Genomic DNA, 20,291 nt, shown 5'->3' on the forward strand with positions numbered 1-20,291 from the left:
ATCTAAAGTATTAGAAGATAAAGAACTTTTGAAAATCTTCAAATATTACAAAATTACGCATGGCATAAGAATAACTAAGTGAAAAATTTTTTCCAACGTCTCCTCGTTATCCAAATCGAGCTTAAAATGGATCTGATTCATGTAAGGCACGAAGGAAAATGTCAACATTTGCCTCTCTTGATCATTTTCTTGCATTATGAGTTCTAAATTTCTTCAACTGTTTATATTGACTTTCCGCTGGTTGTTCAGCCAGTGAACCTCAAAGTGTAGATGAGTGAATAAATATTTCCCTACCATTAGCCAGACATTCATGAACACTAGCAGGAATTTCATACGCTCCGTTCTAACTAAGATATTGTTCGTCTTTACTTTTGCAATAAACATGTCGGGAATTATTGATTCCAGGAGATTTATAAATATTTACATATTATGAAATCTCATATTTAGTTCTCCATCAGTAGCTAATGAATAGCTCAGAAAATTAGGTTTAGAGAATGACTCAAACCACTCAAGCCCCAAACGCATTTCAGCGGAATGGCGACGGAAACGGTAAAATTTGACAGGAAATATATGAGCGAACTGTTAAATCCTTCCGTTACCGTTGTGCTGCATTGCATTGGGGGTTTTATTCATTTACTCCTTTGAAAAGTTAATTAAATGAGCTCAAATGGTTATAAATAAAGTCGAAGTTATTACCAATAAATGTATTTTGACCATACCCTTTGAGCGCATAGTTCAGTCTGACCCATTTTCAATAGGAAACGATGGGACTAGATTTCCCGTCGAATGAAACTTGTTGCGAGAAAATCGGACACAAATAAGTGTCTAAATGGCGATTGCGTTCTTTTGCGCACATACATACAGACGCGCATGCACACACATACAGACATCACCTCAATTCTTCGCGCTGAGTTAGTTGATATATACCACTAGGGGTCTCCGGGCCTTCTATCAAACATTCGTTTTTGGAATGAGCATTAACCTTGGAGTACGAGAGAGGCAAAACACGGTAAAAAACAAATGAAAAAAAATCAGAGTGACTTAACTCTGTTAATTGCAAATACTGGCAAGAAATTCTTTCGGGACATTTTAGTCGAAGCTTTGTCCTTGATGTGTATCATAAAAGAACCCTGGGATTCCTGAGGAAAAAAGTTCTTCACTATCAAAGTTGAAAATAGCGTCGTTTTGGAAAAAATATTGCTTCCGCATTTTTTCAATTTTTTTCACAGTGAAACCATTAGTTTTTGCACACCATTTAAAAGCATATACAATAACCTTTGTAATGATGTATTAACATTGAAGAAAAAACATTTAAAAAATATTTCAATAAATAGTTGAAAATAAAATATTTTTTCAGAAAATTTGCTAACTTTTTTACCCATTTCTGACTTTGCCACCTTATATCTTTGGAACTAGAGCACCTAGAGACTTCAAATTCAGAATTTCTCTTAATTAGAGTATTGACAATGGAGAGAAAATATTTTAAAATAATTCGGAAGACATGACATTTTCGATTAATGACCGCCCGAAATCCTATAGTGCGCCGGCTATGTCAGAATGCAGGCCAATTATGGAATAGGCAAGAACATGTTCACGTGATACTTGCTCTGGTGGAATCCGACGAGTCATCTGCTTTTCAACGAGACATCACGGGAACATTGGATTTGTAGGGCAGAGATTGTAGTAAGGTCCGACTTGGTTAATGGTATGCCGAGGGTAGCATATAGTTTTATTAAACAGAAACAAATCGAATGCGCACTAATTAGTTTACTTACTGATCGCTCAAAGCAGAACAAAGTATTCCGAAGTTCTCGCGATTGTTCTGCGCGCTGAAGAAAACACGATCTGAAGCACGCAAAATTTTACTTGCTGATTGACTTGCATATCCGCACAACGAAGAACAAAAAAAAATCGATAATCACGCGAACGTTCTACGTGCTGAAGGAAACACGATCGGACTAATTCAATAGACATAATACATAACAACGCCAAAGTCGATAACAGCTGCTTTGTGCCAAATGTGATGCACTCTTCTTGGATCTTACGTCGACTGACAACCATTCGACATCTGATATTCGTTGCAGTTACCGAAGATATGTTTTTTTTTAATTTACCTGTTGATCTATTGCATGTCATTGACTGTTTATGGATATAAAAAAAATCTTGGAAACTACACCCGTAATGCTGGGTAGACACCTATACGTGGTGTGTTACGGGGTAAGATCAACCACGGTCACATTGCCAACTACAGGCAGATCCTGACCCTACGAAAACCTTCCCCAATTTCCAATTCTGTATTGCTTATGAAATTGTCGGTAAGTCATTAGGCAACTTTCCAGATGCTTCCCGACCGCAAATAGTAATATTTATGTCCCTGTAATGTTTTTCTTAGATTGGAATCAAGGATTAAACCCACCCTTGATTTCTGATAGCAGTCTGGAAAGCATTTAAAAACTAACATGAGTATCACTAAAGTGTCCAATCTTCTAATGTAGTGCTAGTGCTTCTTTTATTTTCAGAATTGTCATCACATCTGTCACCGAGGAAAGAAGCTGACGTTATCGTCTACTAATGACGATTTCCTTCTTTTCTTATTCATAGTGACATATTTATTCTGAACACAACGTCAACAATCATTTGCCGAATTGATAATGTGGCCAGCAAGCGTCCTGCGAAACGCGGGACGCCTATCTGGCTTGCGTCGCTGACTTGAAAGTGGATTCTCCAAAAGCGCATTTCGCATAGATTTTGGCCCAAAAAAAATTGGAAAAATATTTGTAAGGCTGTATGAATTGTAATAAATTTGTAAAACGAAATTGAAAAAGGCAGCGTCCCGCGAAACGCGGGACGTCTGGTCACATTACGAATGGAGCATTTCATAACTATTAAATAGCTTCGCTCCCAACGAAAAACTCATTTATATAATATTTGATTACAATTTGTACTAACTAGAAGCGTTTGGTACGGGAGGTCCACGCTTTCTTCCTTTCCACTCGATTTTATGGTATGAATCGACTAAAAGGGTCTACAAATTCTGAAGTCGCTCAGTATCTAGAAATCATCTCTGCGGTACATAGTTGTGGTGCAATCTAAAGGATCCCAGTCTCAGATCAGCTAAATATTTTTTTAGATACAGGCAGTAAAGCTAAAACATCATATTCCTATCCAGCATCAGCAAAACACTTCTCGACATATTAGCGTCTTTCCCGCATTTTTAAAACCGTTTGATAAAATTCTGCTGTCTTGAATAACTGATCATCTCGAGTTAGGCAATCCCATTCATAAAACATCCAGTCTGGAGAACGAAAAGCGCACATCAAAACAGTAGTGAAAATAACTCACGATATGGCTAGGGCTCCGATGCATGGCAAAAAAACAGAATCGGGTGTATTACTGTTTTGAGTTTCGTATTTAATGAGATAACTCTCAACCTGAGACGAGATAAGACTTCTCATTGTCTTTTTTTGAAACCATTTCGCTGTCAAAAAAGGACAGTTTTGATTGGGAGATTCGACAGACACCGGAAAGCTCAGCGTTGCTTTATTTTACTGGTGGGTGCTTTCTGATTACTTTCGCGGTCTTGCTAGTAGTTGGGGATTTTCCAACGTAAGTTTCTAAAGAAAAAAGTAAACACGAATAAAATTTTTCTTTCATCAATTGCATCGAAATAACGATGCATGATCATTTATTCAAATGAAATAAGGGGGTCAAATGCAAAGGGATGTAAGTGACAAAAAGTTAGTTTTGAGAAAAATGGGTGAAAAGTTTTTCAATATTTTTTTCGCTCCATACAAATTGTGTGGAAGTTCAAAAAAATTATAATTTTCCATGAATTTTCACATTTTTAATAAACATCGTACAAACTATATCACATATTGCCGCAAAGCTCGAGAGTCAAAGCATTTTTTGCTGTAGCCAACTCAATTTTGACAAAAATGTCACTTGCACCCCTCTGCTTCTAACCCCCTCAACTTTTGTTCCGTTTTTCGATCAAAAAGTTAAAAAAAATACACGTATTTGAAAGTGCCCCATTTCTAAACGATCTGGTCTTTAGGTCACGAATATGATCTGGGCGTTCGGGATGCTGATTTAAGTATAGTTATATTTGATTGGTCGCAGTTTCCGGTGAAATGTTATGAGGTTGCATTTTGCAATACTAAGAGTCAGCTTATTCTTAGAGAACCAATCAACGAAAACATTCAACAACTCTTGTAGCAGACGGCAGTCTTGGGTGCTGTTGTTCACAATGAAAATTTTCACGTCATCTGCACAAAATAACCTAGGGGTAATAGCCTGGACAGTTCGTTGATGATGATTCAAAATAGCAGTGGACCTAGGTTGCTTCCTTGAGAAACGCCGGACTAATTTGCGAAGAATGATTACCGATTTTAACGCTTTCAGCTTATTACGGTTAGTGAGATAGGATTCAAAACAGTGAACCAGATTAGAAGAAATACCCAGCTCGTCCAGTTTTGCAAGTAATATCCTGAGATCCACTCGGTCAAATGCTGATATTGGATCAGTATATAGGGTAAGACGGTATAATGTTCCCCACCTGGCCAAAACGCCCCCCTTTGATTTCTAGAAAACTATAATTAACTAAGGGTCAAAATCAGTTGGTACCTATAAATATTTGTACAACTATCATACTATGTGAATGTGGAAATATTTTTGTATTACATAAGTTACAGTTTTGATGTAACTTTCAATGTTTGTTTGCTTAACATTCTGGAGCGACGCTAGCGCGGCGAGCTTGCATCAGTTGCTTCCAAATTATATGGAAACTATTAAATGTAATTCAAACCTGCTTAAATGTACTTATGTTAGTTTTTCATTATGGGATTGATAAAATACTAATGAAGGGCTATGAAACGTCTTTGATTAAGGTGGGTGTGTTGCCCAGGCACTTTTTTAAAACCAATTTTTCACGACTTTTCAAAAAAGCTTTATTACGTGTTATCTGTAATATGTTTATATGGCTACTCACAGGCAATGCATTTGCGACTTCCTGGACTACCATATAACACAAAGTTTGAATAAATTGCGTTGAAAGTAAAAAGTTATCAAGAAGTTACCTTTGGGGGGCATATCATACCGTCTTACCCTATTGCGTACACAAAAAGAGGAAAAAATGCACAAGGTTCGTGGACACTGATCTTTTGGGGTAGACATCATATTGATCCGAGGAGATAAAAGTTTTGCAGCTTGCAAACAGTAGCTCGTAGATGATGATGTCAAATACTTTCGCTATATTTACGATAGTTTTCTACATTTTGTTTGTCCCCCTTTCGAAATACTGGGATCATTGTTGTTGCTGTAGTTGCTGCTCGCATGGTTGAATTGCTGCTTGACATATGGACAGTGAGTTCTGCAATACTTCCCTAAGTAATTCAACCTGATGCGCTTGAGTTTCCTTAACCTTTTGTCTGTGCTCTGGGGTAAATATGACCCCAGGCCACTTTGAGTGGCTGCCATTTTTTAGTTTTCAATCGATTCTCCTAACTTTTGGTAGTTTGGTAAAACTCGACGAGATCTGTCTCCTGGGTGCAAATTCGCTTGAAAAATCTTGAAAATATGCGCTGCAGTGTACTTTTTTCAAAAAACTTACGTTGTCTGTGCTCTGAGGTCAAATTGACCCCAAATTGAAATTGCTATAACTTTTTTAATGTTTGGCCAATTTGGGAATTTTGGGGCTGTTTCGAAATATAATTTAATCATCTTTCAGGTCGTTACCAAAGATGGACTATAGGTGTACGGGTACATCGCGGGGAGGGGTTTTCGTAAAAAAAGGTACAAAAACAGTGATTTTTTATGATTATTTTACTTATATCTGACCATCCTACCCATTTTGAACTGCACCTTTTCAAAAAGGTTATGCAGGAAGGAGTGTGCTTTGACATGAGGCATTGATTAGTTTAGAGCTTTGTCGTTAGGTGGCGGTATATTTGAATTCATTATTTTAGACTACTAAAATAATTCCGATATATGGAGTTTTTCTCATTGTAAATATTCTTATCGCACAAATTTGGAATTTTTAAAGAAACGTCTTTAACAAAGTTCGTCTAGTGGGAATGGACTGTCATATGACGGAATAAATAATTAGGAAATTTACAAATAGGCGGCGCTAGTGCACTTGCAATATTCTTGCATATTTGAAATATTGCTTTAGCTTGAGATCCCTCATACCTACACCCAGTTGTATTAGGCAATATTGCTGAGGATGTCCAGAACTACAAAGCGGCGCTCAATATAATGAGCACTTATTCCAAGATGCGGCGCTAGTGAGCTGTTATATTTGAGTATATTGTTCCATGTGAGATCTGAAGTATTTTGGTTTGTAGCATTTTTGGCAAGCATGAATGTTGTGGTAGAGTTCATCAAAAGTTTTCTTTGAATTCAACCTGCTCCAGCGATGCTGCAAATAATAGAATTTGTTCACAGAATATATTTTAGGTCATCCAAGAAAACCCTGGAATTAAGGCCTTTGGGTCTACATGCGTAACCAAAGATCAGCCAATTTGCCGCCTATTCGTAAAATTCCCAATTATTACTTCTGTCACAGCACAGTCCATTCCCACTAGACGACCTTTGATCAAGACGCCATTTGAACACATTTTAAATTTGTGCGATAAGAATATTTACACTGAGGAGAATTCTATATATCGGAATATCTTGAGTAATCTAAAGTAATGAATTCAAATATACCACCACCTGGCGGCAAAGTTCTAAACTTATCAACGCCTCATGCCAAAATACACGCCTTGATGCATAACCTTTTTAAAAAAGGTGCAGTTCAAAATTGGTTGGATTTTCGAATATAAGTAAATAATCATGAAAAATCACTGTTTCGTACCCTTATTCACTAAAACCTCTTCCCGCGATGTACCCGCCCACCAATAGTCAATCTTTGGCTACGACCTGAAAGATGATTAAATTATCTTTCGAAATAGCACCAAAAATCCAAAATCGGCCAAACAATAAAAAAGTTATAGATATTACAATTTGTAGCCAATATGACCCCAGAGCACATAAGTTTTTTTAAGCACAGACAGAAGGTTAAGCGAGCATCAACCCGGGCAGGTTTGTGAGTGGGCATATAGACTGGAACATAATGAAACAAGAAGAAATAATAATCAATGAAGAATTCCTGACCAATGTGAGATCGAGAATTTTCCCGTTTCTATTCGATATTCCATTGATTTGATTAAAACCATTTAGACTGAAACCATCAACAAGTACGGCGCATTGATTTCTATATATGTGATTCTGATCGTTTAATATACAGACAATTTCGTGCCGTGTCGTGTTACCAAACAAGTGCAGATTGGTTGTAGGGGAACTGGGGGTAGGACGCCCACGTTAAGGAAAATGCCATTTTTATCAATGAAAACCACCATTTCAGCCAGTTTTCATCAGCGCATACTGAAGAACAGCATATCTGCGACTGACTACCGATAACAGATATCTAATTGTCCATTTTATTGCACAGAAATTTGATTTTTAAAAAGCACCCGAAAAAAAATGATTTTGAAACCATGCGGGGTGAGATGCGCCAGTGGATGGGTTAAAACGCGCATGTGCTTATCGTACTGATTTTCATTTTAATTGCCTACATTAAGGCAATTAACCGAATGTTTCAGCTGTTTCGGTCATACGAAATGAGCATGGGCGTAATGCCCCACACCGACCTCAGAAGTTTAAAGGCCCATAAAATCGTTTTAAAACCATTTTGACGACGATTTCGTGTGGAACATAAAGAACACGAGTAAGCAGCATGGCTCATGGCTCAATTATTAATTTATCAATGTATAACAGCGACAGAAAGACTAAATTCCACCGAGCTAGAATTGCATCAAAACACGCAAAAATCGTTTTTTCGAGTTTTTCATGTATAACTAGAGAAAAATCATGAAATATATGTATCCAATGGCAATACTTTTCATTGCTTTATCGTATAGACTATTGAAAATAATCAAAATGGGGATATTTAACCTTATTCAGGGGTGGCGCGTTTTAACCCCTATGGGCGTGCTACCTCCACTTCCCCTAATCGCCAAATAGAATAGCATGATCCTGTATTCCAAGATTGTTATGAATAAATTGCATGGACTCGATGTGTCTGTAAATACTTGGCATGTCATCCTTGCGGTTATGAGACAGGTAAACAATACCAATGCTTATTCTTTGCTTTAACAGTCTGCGAGTAACACCCAGAACTGTTCAAGAGAACTGTCAACAGGAGTATGGTTAAGTTAACAGTTTAAACCAGCAGATATAGCAATGAGTTGAATCTCAACCACCTCGAGACTTGCACCTGTTCAACTAGGTTCGATCATTCCTGAAAACCGAAAAGTTGCGCATAAAAAATCTTGTCGTCGAGCCATGTTTCTGTTAGAATAATAATATCGTAGCACGCTTCAGTAACTGCCAGGTAAAAAGATCAATTTTCGACAACAATATTTGCACTCGAGCAGTTTTGATGCCACATTTCTAATTGGCGGCGCAGAAACAGCTATTTTAGATCTTCGGTGAGATTCGTATGGACTACGAAGCCATGAAGTTACCCAAACAGGTCGACACATAATTCTGGTATCACCGGAGCCTGCCGATCTCCGTTAGACAAAAATCTTGGCTTACGCCTGCGCTTTGACTGTCGGGCCTGCTTGACTTGTACAATATTTTATGTAACTGACAAGTTTGGGTATTGCTTATTACGAAAATATGCAAATGAATACAATGTCTGACTAAGTATTTGAAAGGAAAATTGTTTATGGTAAAGTGACTTCTGCGAATGTTAATGTTTTTAACTTGTCTGACTGAACATTGCAAATTAATTGCAGGATGTTGTGCAATTTAGCATCGCGGGTATTAGTCACCCATCATGTTTGCACTGCTCGCACTCGCAAGGAAGATGGGATTAACTAACTGCGAATCTGAGATCTGCGAATGTGTATATTGTACGATGGCTGCTATAATCTGTCATGTAACTGAGGAACATATAGTCGGGATTCTGCCAAATCGCACCAAGCGTTAATGAAAAATTACCCATTTTCTTGCACAAGTTTTCGTGTAGCAAAATCCAGTTGATCACTTATCATATCGAATATTTTTCCACCATATAACTGAGGATATATAACAACAAATGTACGAATGAATTGATATGAATTCATTTACATTTTCATTCTACGGACCAAATATAAAAACCCCGACCATATGTATGTTAGCCTGATTCATGATAAAATGCCTGTCCATTACACAGTGTCCAATACCATACATAGGTGAACCAAAACTTTAAACTTACGCTCCGAAAATTGTCATCGCCTCATAAATCCAAAATGTTTTAAATCCAAATTTAGAAATGGCTATTTTTCTGCGGTTTCCCGGTCTGAAGCCAAAACTGAAAAATAATTGCAGTTTTATTAAAGTCTCTTTAATTTTTCCAAACCTATTCCAATTTTTAATTACATTTTTCCTAGGTATTTTAAATCCTGTGTGTGGCAGGATTTTATTGCGAATATATATCACATCTACGCCTGTTTGCAACGCCTCAAACAGACTTGATTCCTCTTCCAAGGGTATAGAAAGTCTTCAAATAATAACTGTCTCAAGAACACTAAATTCTAGAAAACAAGTTTCAATAAAAACACCGAATCAAGAAGAAATGGAAAATGATTAATATTTGAAAGCTCAATCCAGCTCTCCGTCAGTTCATAATTATTGAAAATAGAGTAAACTAAATGAATGATGAGAATTACCTAAATATTGCCTTCAATTATACAATATTATTGAAAGAAAGTATAATTAAATTAATTATTATTGCAAATCACAATTAAAAATACATAAAAGTAACACTAAACTATTGAATTTTTATCACTTTTCCCACCAAACGGGTAAGTGAGGTCCGATATTTACCATAACTAAGAAGATACAGAAAGGGTGAACAATTAACATACACATACAAACAAATCCAAGTTAAACGTGTTTTTATTTATTTTTCCATAAGCATACAACAAAACAGGAGCAAGCGGTAACACGCATGCACCAATCGAAATGAAATTGTTTCAATTTTATACAAAATAGAACTACATATAGCAACAAACAGAGATATTTTTATTGAAACAGAGAAGCAGCAAAGAAACTGATAATAACAATAGGAAAACTAACAAATATGGAATCACACAAGCAGACAAAAGCACTCTCAAACTCCATCGAAAACAATAGACTGGCCAAATTTTTATTTACACAGCAACCAGACGAGCAGCGAACCCTCATTCAAACGATTGATGAACAAAAAAAAAATGTTAAAATAAAACTGTACAGAAAGATTCTTAAAACTTCGAGCTTGCATACGGATTAAAAACAATGTAAATGAAAATAATACAAAATTACCCTATCTATAGAAAAATAAAACCGAGTAAAAATTCAAAATTGTATAATAATAAGAAACATTTGGCTATTGTAACATTTGATCAAACAATATAGAATAAACTCACATGTTTGGCTCTAATGGTAAAAAAAGAAGAAAACTTAAAAAAGAACAAAAAACAATCTATGTAGCGTTTAGCGGTTTATTGAAAACGATATTTCCGGAGATCAATTTAGTATGTATCCTTTTCTCTCACGCGCGAAACAATGCTCAACAATATCAATCTGGATGCTGACAAAAAAAAATCGTGAAACTAAATTTGGCACTTTTTGTAAAGCAAACGCATAAGAGAACTACGTGTGCAAATTTATTATACCATTCGGCATGAGTGCATGTGCGAGCACAGGGACTCCTTGGAGGCATCGCCGCGGCCAAAATCAAACACGTGATCAAATTGGGACTGATTAATCGAATAATAATTAGCTGTTAAAATGAGGCGAACCATTGGTGAATCAAAATTTTTACATGTATCGTTTAGGTAGTGCATTGGCGGGATGTCACTGGGGAAGCTCGAGTGAGACGAAGAATACGACATGAGTGGAAACGGAATAGAGCATAGAGTGCTGATTTTGTCTCGGTTCATTTTTCGATGGTCGTCAATGTTTTTTCTTTGTAAGAAAAGTAACAGAAAATGGAAATACACGTTTCGATCAAATGCTGTGCTGACATGTTCGTAGTTATAATGTATCACGTCCCCCGCGTAATGATTATTTTGACAATGGTATCACTAGGTATCACTCAATTTTTTGAACTAAGTCATTTGACTCACGTTCTCACGACTTAAAACCCTGGCAGTTAATAACATTGAAAGTTCTCAATAAACATTATGCTTCAAGGATTCTATGTTTAAGTGGGAATATTATGCCAACAAAGAAAGAAAAAGGGTTTTAATAATTCATTAGCAAATTCCAGAAATTCCTCTTGCGGTTGGAGACTCTCCAGGGATCAATCGAAAAATTCTAAAAGAAAATGATTAAGCTCATTTAGTGGAATGGCTCGGAAGTCGTGTCAAGTACGAAACTTTGAAGACAGCCTTACAGTTGAGGTTGAGATACGTATCTATAATGATTACAACCTGGTGGATTTAAATGGAATAGCGCTAAACTCGTCTTATGACAGGTAACATTCTAGAAATTAAAGCATTGCTTCCCTTAGTTCTTAACTTACTTTCAGGACCTAAGATAATTGCTCCAAAATGGAAGAGGTTTTTTAAAAACAATAGAATTTCAAATAAACTCCCGGAGAAATACTCTGAATAGGTCTTGAATTTTGAAGCATTTTTTGAACAACTCCTGAAGAAATTATCAGAAGTATGCCTGGCGGAATGTTTAAAAGAACTCCTGAGGGAGTTAAAAAAAAACCACTCCTAGAGAATTTCCAGATGAACTGGAGGAATTCTCATAAGAACTCTTGAGGCAATTCTTAGAAGAACTCCTAGGTTTCTTTAGGAATTCCACCGGAAGTTCTATCAGAAGTTCCACCGGAATTTCCTTCAGAAATTCCTCAGGAAATTCCTACCAGAATTCCTCGGGAAGTTCCTCCCGGAGTTCCTCCGGCAGTTCTCTTGGAATTCCTCCGGAAGTTCTCTTGGAATTCCTCCGGAAGTTCCTCTTGGAATTCCTCCAGAAGTTTCACTCGGAATTCATCCAGAAGTTTCTCTCGGAATTCCTCCAGAAGTTGCTCTCGGAATTCCTCGGGAAGTTCCTCTTAGATTTCCTCCAGAAGTTTCTCTCGGATTTCCTCCGGAACGTCCTCTCGGAAGTTTTTCCCGGAATTCCTCCGAAAGTTCTTCTCGGAATTCCTCCGGAAGTTCCTCTCGGAGTTCCGCCCGAACTTCCTTTCAGAATTCTCCCCGAGGTTTTTCTCGGAACTCCTCCCGAAGTTTTTCTCAGAATTTCTCCCAAGGGTTTTGGAACTCCCCAGGAAAATCCTCTTGGAATTTCTCCGGAAGTTTCTTTCGGAATTCCTCCGGAAGTTTTTTTTTTCAGAATTCCTCCGGGAGTTCCTCTCAAAATACCTTTGGAAATTCCCCTTGGCATCGCTCCGAAAGTACCTATCGGTATCACTCCGAAAGTTCTTCCCAAAATTCTTTCCGAAGTACCTCTCGGAGTTCCTCCGGAAGTACCTCTCGGAATTCCTTTGAAAAATGTTCTCGGAATACTTCCGGAAGTTTTTTTTTTCGGAATTCTTCAGGAAGTTCCTCTCAGAATTCATGCAGAGTTTCCTCTCGGAATTCCTCCGGAAGTTCCTCTCAGAATTCCTTTGGAAGTTCCCCTTGGAATCATTCCGAAAGTTCCTATCGGTATCACTCCTAAAGTTCCTTCCAAAGGTCCTCTCGGAATTCCTTTCGAAGTTCCTCTCGGAATTCCTCCAGAAGTTCCTCTTGGAATTCCTCCGAAACTTCCCCTTGGGACTCCCCCGGAAATTCCTCTTGGAATTCCCCCGGAAGCTCCTCTCGTAACTCTTGGAATTCTTTCGTAAACTCCTCTCGGAATTCTTCCGGAAGTTTCTCTTGGCATTCCTCCAGAAGTTCCTCTCAGAATTCCTCCGGAAGTTCGTCTCGGAATTCTTCCGGAAGTCCCTCTTGGATTTCCTCCGGAAGTTTCTCTTGGATTTCTTCCTGATGTTTCTCTCGGATTTCCTTCGGAAGTTCCTCTCGGATTTCCCCCTGGAAGTTCCTCGGATTTCCTCCGGAAGTTCCTCTCAGATTTCCTCCGGAAGTTTCTCTCAGAGTTCCCCTCAAAGTACCTCTCGGATTTCTTCCGGAAGTTCTTTTCGGAATTCCTCCGGAAGTTTTTCGCCGGAGTTCTTCTGGAAAATGCTCCAAGAAACCTTCCGATAATTTCTTCAGGAGTACAGAAAAACTCCTGAAGGAATTTTCAAATAAAAAAAAAATTAATAAAAAAAGAATTCCTGAAGGATTTCCATATGAACTGGAGGAATTCTCACAAGAACTCTTGAGGCAATTTATAGAAGAACTTATAGGGAAATTTGCTGAAAAACTCTTGAAGAAATTCTCAGAAAAACTACTGAAATAGTTCTCAGAACTTCCGGGCCAGACAGAGGAACAGAGGACGGAAATTCCTCCAGAGACTCCTGATGAAAAAACTCCTTCTGGATCTCCTCCCGAAGCTCCTCCGGAAGTTCCACCCTGAGTTTCTCTAAAAGCTCCTCCCGGATGTCTTCCGAAAGTTTCTTAAGAAATTCCACCGGAAGTTCTTCCAGGAATTTCACCGGAGGCTTCTCCAGGAATTCCTCAGGAAGTTCCTAACAGAATTCCTCCGGAAGTTCCCCCAGGAATTCTTCCGGAAGTTCCCCCAGGAGTTCTTCCGGAAGTTCCCCTAGGAATTCTTCCGGAAGTTCCCCTAGGAATTCTTCCGGAAGTTCCCCTAGGAATTCTTCCGAGAGTTCCTCTTGAAATTCCTCCGGAAGTTCCTCTCGGAATTTCTACGGAAGTTCTTCTCTGAATTCCTCAGGAAGCTGTTTTCGGAATTCCTCCGAAAGTTGCTCTTGGAATTCCTCCGGAAGTTCCTCTTGGTATTCCTCCGGAAGTTCGTCTCGGAATTCCTCCAGAAGTTTCTCTCAGAAATCCTCCGGAAGCTCCTTTTGCAATTCCTCCAAAGTTTCCTCTCGGAATTCCCCGGAAGTTCCTCTCAGAATTCCTCCAGAAGATCCTCTTGAAATCTCTCCGATAGTTTCTCTCAGAATCACTTCGGAAGATCTTCCCAAAATTCCTTCCAGAATTCCTCCCGAAGGTCCTCTCGAAATTCCTTCGAAACTTCCTCTCGGAATTCCTCCGGAAGATCCTTTCATAATCTCTCCGAAACTCCAGGAATTTTACCGGAAGTTCCTCCAGGAAATTATACGAAGGTTCCTCTGAAAGTTTCTCTCGGAATTTCTCCGAGAGTCCCTCTAGCAATTTCTCCAAAAAAAAGTTCTCCAAAAATTTCTCAGAAAATGACTTCAAGAACTTCTTTCGCCTCGGACTGGAAGTCTCGTTAAAAAAAAAAAACAAAACAAAAATCCAGGGAATTCCTCCCGAAATTCCTCTATGAAGTTCCCAGAATTCCTCCGGAAATTCCTCTAGACGTTCCTCCTGGAAGTCCCGCGAAGGTTCCCTCCGGAATTCCTTCTAGTTCCTCCCGAATTTCTCCGGAAGTTCCTCTTGTTGAAATATCAGGTAGTGTGAGACGCTTCGCTGTGGATCGAAGATGGTTAAGAAGCAGGCGCCAGTTAGTTGTAGTTGCTCTTTGGTATAGTTTGATGGAATGGAGTGAGATGGAATAGGTTATGGGCCCAGGGACAGTTCCACATCTATTTCTTAGTGGGATGGATTGACCTTCGACGTTATAGCAGTAGGATCATGAATCCTACCATGTAAGTCGTGGGTAGCGTAGGACGGAATTCATTAGGAAGTACGTTGGGTAGGATGATGGCTGGTCAGCAGGAGTCCAGGAGGAGCGTCGGAACATTCAGAAGCTGGTCAACAGAGGGTGCTGTGCAAACATCGGATGGATGCCATTTCTACTTGCAACGCATTGGGTCAGGTTCGGCGAGGGGGAGCTCAGGACTAGAGGCTCAATGTTAGGAGGAACTAGGAGAGTGGCGAGGCGTGCACACTAAGGAGGAGTGTTGGAATATCAGGTAGTGTGCGACGCTTCGCTGTAGATCGAAGAGGGTTAAGAAATATCTCTAGGACTTTCTCCGAAAGATCATCCAGGAATTTCTCCAGAAGTTCCTCTGAGAATTTCTATGCAAATTATTTCAAGAATTCCTTGGGACGAGATGGGCTAGCCTCGGACGGAAAGTCTCGTTAAAAAATCTAAGGAAATTCCTCCAGTAATTTCTCTGTGGAGCTTCCAGAATTCCTCCTAAGTTCCTCCCGGGATTATGCTGGAATTTTCCGAAATCCTCCAAGTAATTCCCTGAATTCCACCAAGTAATGCCCAGAACTCTTAAGATTACCATAATTACTGGAATTCGTATAATTCACCCAAAGCAATCTAATCCAAGTTTTTCAATACCGCTATTTCTACTAGCCTTATTACCTCCAGGGAATCGCAAAATCTGCTGCAGAGTGTCACAAGAGTACTTCACGGGAAACAATCTCCCAGCATTTCTTCACGATAGTTCCAAAACATTTTAGGTGTTGTGGATTTTTTTTTTGCTTTATTTATTAAATCGCAACTGTAGAAGTTACAAAATTAACTGTGTCCAGTCTCTCCAAAAGTATTACACAAATTCAAGCGAGCAAGCTTTTAAACTACTACTACTTAAATCTACTTACAAACTAAAATCTTAATTCATAATAAAATTCAATTATTCATTTAGATACTTTTTGAGGTTTTTTTATAAGATGACAAATTTGTTTCTAGTTTCAAATAATTTGGAAGTGCATTAAATTGAGTTACTCCGGTATAGAAAAAATGTTTTAGAGCGAGTTCAGTTCGTGGTCTAGCTACATAGAAATTTCCTCTTGTTCTCGTACTATGAGTATGTATATCTTGTAATTCAATTAATCTAATGTTCGATTTAACAATATTGCATTTAATTTTATATATAAGAAGTAAAGTGTTGTACATATATAGCAAATTCAATGACAGGACTTCTGCTGAATATAAAGTTACAGTAGGCGAAAGTCGGGGAAGATCACGAATAATTTTTATCGCTCTATTTTGTAAAACTTTCAGTACGTTTAAATTGGTTGCTGCAGCTGATCCCCAAATTGTGATCATGTAAGATAGATGTGGCAAAATGAAAGAATTATACAGTTGCCAGCAACTAGCTGTACTTAAGCAATTCCTTGCTTTCCCAAGAGCAAAAACGATTGGTGTAATTTTATTTTTCACCTTATTAATGTGTTTTTTCCAATTTAGATTTTTATCTATAACAAGACCTAAATAATCTACTTCAGAAACTTGAGATAAAGGTTCATTGTTTATGAACAATTCAATAAACGGATTGACATTTTTTAAAGTGAATATCATGAAATTAGACTTTTTGCTATTTATCTCCATTTTATTTATACGAAGCCACTGTGGAAGTAAGTTAAGGTCATATTGCATCGTGGTTTGTAGAGTATTTGAATGCTTGTAGGTATCTGAGGATCACACCTGGTTCAATTCGTAGTTGAATTGATTGTGATTTTTTTTTGTTAAAACCACTGGTGGAGTTCCTAGTTAGAATGCTGAAGAAATTACTGGATTTTTGGAGGAATTGCTAATGAAGTTCCTGAAGATATCCTTGGAATAACATCTTCCATGGAAGGATTCCTGGAGAATCCCTGTTCGCACTTCTGGAGGATTTCTGGTGGAATATCTAGAAGAGTTGCTACATGAAAACCTGCAGAAACCTCCGATGGAAATCCTGGAGGAATTTTTGTTGCTTTCTCTGGAGGATTTCCCGAAGACATTATGTTGGTCTTCCAGGGGGAACTCTTTGTTAGGAATATTCAATATAATTGTTGGGAATATTCAATTTAGTTGTTGTTAAACCTAAAGCCTGTCCACTTTAAATTTCAGACAGTATGACAATGTTCAATCGATTTGTCACCATTCCATCAATTTGAACAAAAGCTAAGAGATGCTGAAAGCAGCAGTAAAGCGAAGAGATTGAGCTGTCATATAAATAGATCTTCTCAGTTGTTGGTAAGTGGATATCGCGTTTCGAGATGGGTGTCCGAAATTTAATGTGGACAGGCTTCAGTAAATTTTGAAATTCACTTCCGATTGGAAACCTGGAACACTTTCCGGTTGAAATCCATGAGAAATATTTGGTTCGTTATTTATGATTTCACTATTTTCGCACACTTTCTTAAAACACTGCAACGTGAAAATTAGCTCCGGGCTTACCGAACAATGTATTCAATTTAAATCCGGATTAAATCTAGTATTATCCTCACCGTCGTTAGTGTGAAAAAAATGGTAAACAAAAAAGCGCTTCATTTGTCTGTGCCAATATCTATATCGATTACATTTGCGAACGTTGTCATAGTTCTGAGAGATGTCCAACACTTTTCTTTTTCTCACAGTAATTAAAAGCTATAAAGATGATGTTTCAATTGACATGTAATGATCGACGAAACGATATGGTAATAATCCTTAATTGTGTCTAAATTGTTCGACTATATCACGCTTATAACAATTAAGTATCATTCCACAGATAATTTGAGCCAATATTTACTAACGGCATTTATAATTCCTACGTTGTGCTACCAATCGTGTCATACAATAAGCTTGGCTCAAACGAAATACCCTCATTTTTTGAGTGCACCCTCGGCCTATGGCATTCTTCGATACCGACGACATCACAGCCGTGATGCCATTTACCCTCTGGATGTTGAAGATACTTGGCGTGCGTGGTTCCCGATCGGACTTCCGGAGGTACCAATTTGTGGTTTTCTGGATCTGCTTCGTAACTGTAGGGCCCAAGACGTTTCTGGGATACCGAGACGATGTAGATCTGATCATTCGTGGCGTGGCGGAGTGGATACTTGAGAGTATCATCGTTATTAAGGTGGTAATCATCGGTTGGAACCGGAATGAGTTTGAGCAAATGCTAGTACTGATGCGTACATGGTTTAAGAAAAGTATGGCTTGTAAAGAAACAATTCAACTGTAAGGTTCTAATTGGTGCGTTGTATTTCAGCGTTTGCCTCTAGTTACATATCTGATGAAGCCACACTCCTAGCGGAATGTAATCGAGCAATCGATCTGTTTGCTAAAGGATATTTTACATACTGTATGATAATGGTGAGCTTGTTCAATGCTGGTCCAATGATTCAATCAACGTTGCTCTATTTGAATTATGATCAAAACAATAGCTCTAGACCGGAGTTCAAGACTCACATGGAACAGGAGTAAATATTTGTTATATTTCGTCACATTGGTATTTAGAGTAAAACTTTCTCATCCAACAGATTCTATTGGCTGGATATTCGGACCAACTTCGTACACTACACAATCTACTCCGTGTGCGCAATGGTGTCCTATTTGCTCTCTTCTTACTTGTGTGCCGTAGAAGCAGTATATGTCTACAGCTGCTGCAAATGTTGCTCCCATATGTTCGATGTGATAGCAATAAGATTGAAAAGTATGGCTTCAACTAAATCAACCGATCAGCTCAGTGGGGAACTTGCCGATATCATAAAAATGCACGTTGACACGTTTCGCTGCGTTCAGCATTTGAACGACATTTGCCTGTTTGCATTTGCCATTCAAATATTCAGTTGTGTGTTGATATGGTGCTCGATGGCCGCTTACTTAACGAGAGTACTTTATCTTCAGTGTTCATGAAGACCATAATTAATTCATAGTTTGATTGATTTACAGAATGTCGACGCCAATGCGGTGAATATAGTTGTGTTGTTCGTCGTAATTACCGCTGAAACATGTGGACTTTGCTTCCTGGGAACACAACTTGCTTATAAGGTATAGAAGATAAAAAATGCTCACAATTGTCAATTTCGTACTTCTAGGAAACGCAACGATGGACAGCGATTGGCAAAAGACATGGTTTTGATTTTGGTTAGATTATCACAAACTTTTGTTTTAAATCTTTTATTGTTTCTTTATTCAGCCAAAAGTCGTTTCCATTCAGCTCATTTCATGGTTCCACGGCACCAACGACTTTAAAATCTACTTTCTCTATCAAATCTTGATGAGTACCGTGCTCAATCGAAGCCATTTCAATACGATACTAACGCTTCTAATTTGACGATTGACAGTTATTAGCATTTTTAAATTTTTTTAATTGTTATCTTCACGCATGAAGTAATTAACCTGAAGAGTAAAGCATATAATCGCCTTCGCTTCGCGATCCATTTTTTTGATTTATTTTCTTTCTACACTTTCTAATACTTAGAGCATAAACGTTCAAAATTCTGTTTACGACTACCCTTGGTATGATGCACCAATTGCAATACGGAGAAGTTTACTTCGAATGCTACAGAGGGCACAGAAACGCACCGGAATAACGGCAGCTGGATTTTGCTTCGTGGACTTTGAGCGTTTCGGTAGTCTTGTGCAGACATCATATTCAATCTTCATCGTTTTGAAGGATACTTTGTGATTCCTGTGTGGCTGATATTTGGATCTTGTATTGATGTATTCAATTTCAGATAATAAAAGCTGGCTTAAATAATACAAAATCTTCTTCGTCTTCTAGATATCTGATTTATTTTGAAAAAATAAATAAAAATAAATAGAAAGCCACAGTTTTAATTGAGCTATTATAACTTAAACCAGTTCAAATTTATGAATGTGAATATCAGTGATTCTCTGTATTTTAAGCATTATTATCCTTAGATTGTTTTTTACACAATGAACATAAGATTACTCTTAAAGTGTTACAATTATAATTTTATAATGGGGCCCTCCTTAGCCGTGCGGTAAGACGCGCGGCTACAAAGCAAGACCATGCTAAGGGTGGCTGGGTTAGATTCCCGGTGCCGGTCTAGGCAATTTTCGGATTGGAAATTGTCTCGACTTCCCTGGGCATAACAGTATCATCGTGTTAGCCTCATGATATACGAATGCAAAAATGGTAACTTGGCTTAGAAACCTCGCAGATAATAACTGTCGAAGTGCTTAATGAACACTAAGCTGCGAGGCGGCTCTGTCCCAGTGTGGGGATGTAATGCCAATAAGAAGAAGAAGAATATTACAATTATAGTTTCGATTTATTTATTTGTTTAGTATTGGTCCATCTGACTACATTGTCTTAATGAATAAAAAAATAAATTGTTTGCCATATCACACGAACAATTACGTCTTCAGCAATGACGAACGACAAATCTTCTTTTTGAAGCGCGTGCTTGTTTGATCGAAATCGTAAAGATCTTCATCTACCGTCAATGTCCAGATCA

The 20,291-nt window shown here is 38.1% G+C and overlaps 1 protein-coding gene across 1 annotated transcript; it reads left to right on the forward strand.

Annotated features, from left to right (window-relative positions):
* Positions 1–17,707: 17,707 nt before the first annotated feature.
* On the forward strand, positions 17,708–19,549 carry LOC134209944 (uncharacterized). The gene is made up of 5 exons (XM_062685962.1): positions 17,708–18,014; positions 18,074–18,284; positions 18,345–18,696; positions 18,757–18,855; positions 19,289–19,549. Exons 1-5 carry the CDS (start codon positions 17,708–17,710, stop codon positions 19,493–19,495), a joined length of 1,176 nt encoding a protein of 391 aa, XP_062541946.1. The 3' UTR covers positions 19,496–19,549.
* The last annotated feature ends 742 nt before the right edge of the window (positions 19,550–20,291 follow it).

Source organism: Armigeres subalbatus, chromosome 2 (genome assembly GCF_024139115.2).
Source record: "Armigeres subalbatus isolate Guangzhou_Male chromosome 2, GZ_Asu_2, whole genome shotgun sequence".
In the NCBI taxonomy this organism is placed as follows: domain Eukaryota; kingdom Metazoa; phylum Arthropoda; class Insecta; order Diptera; family Culicidae; genus Armigeres; species Armigeres subalbatus.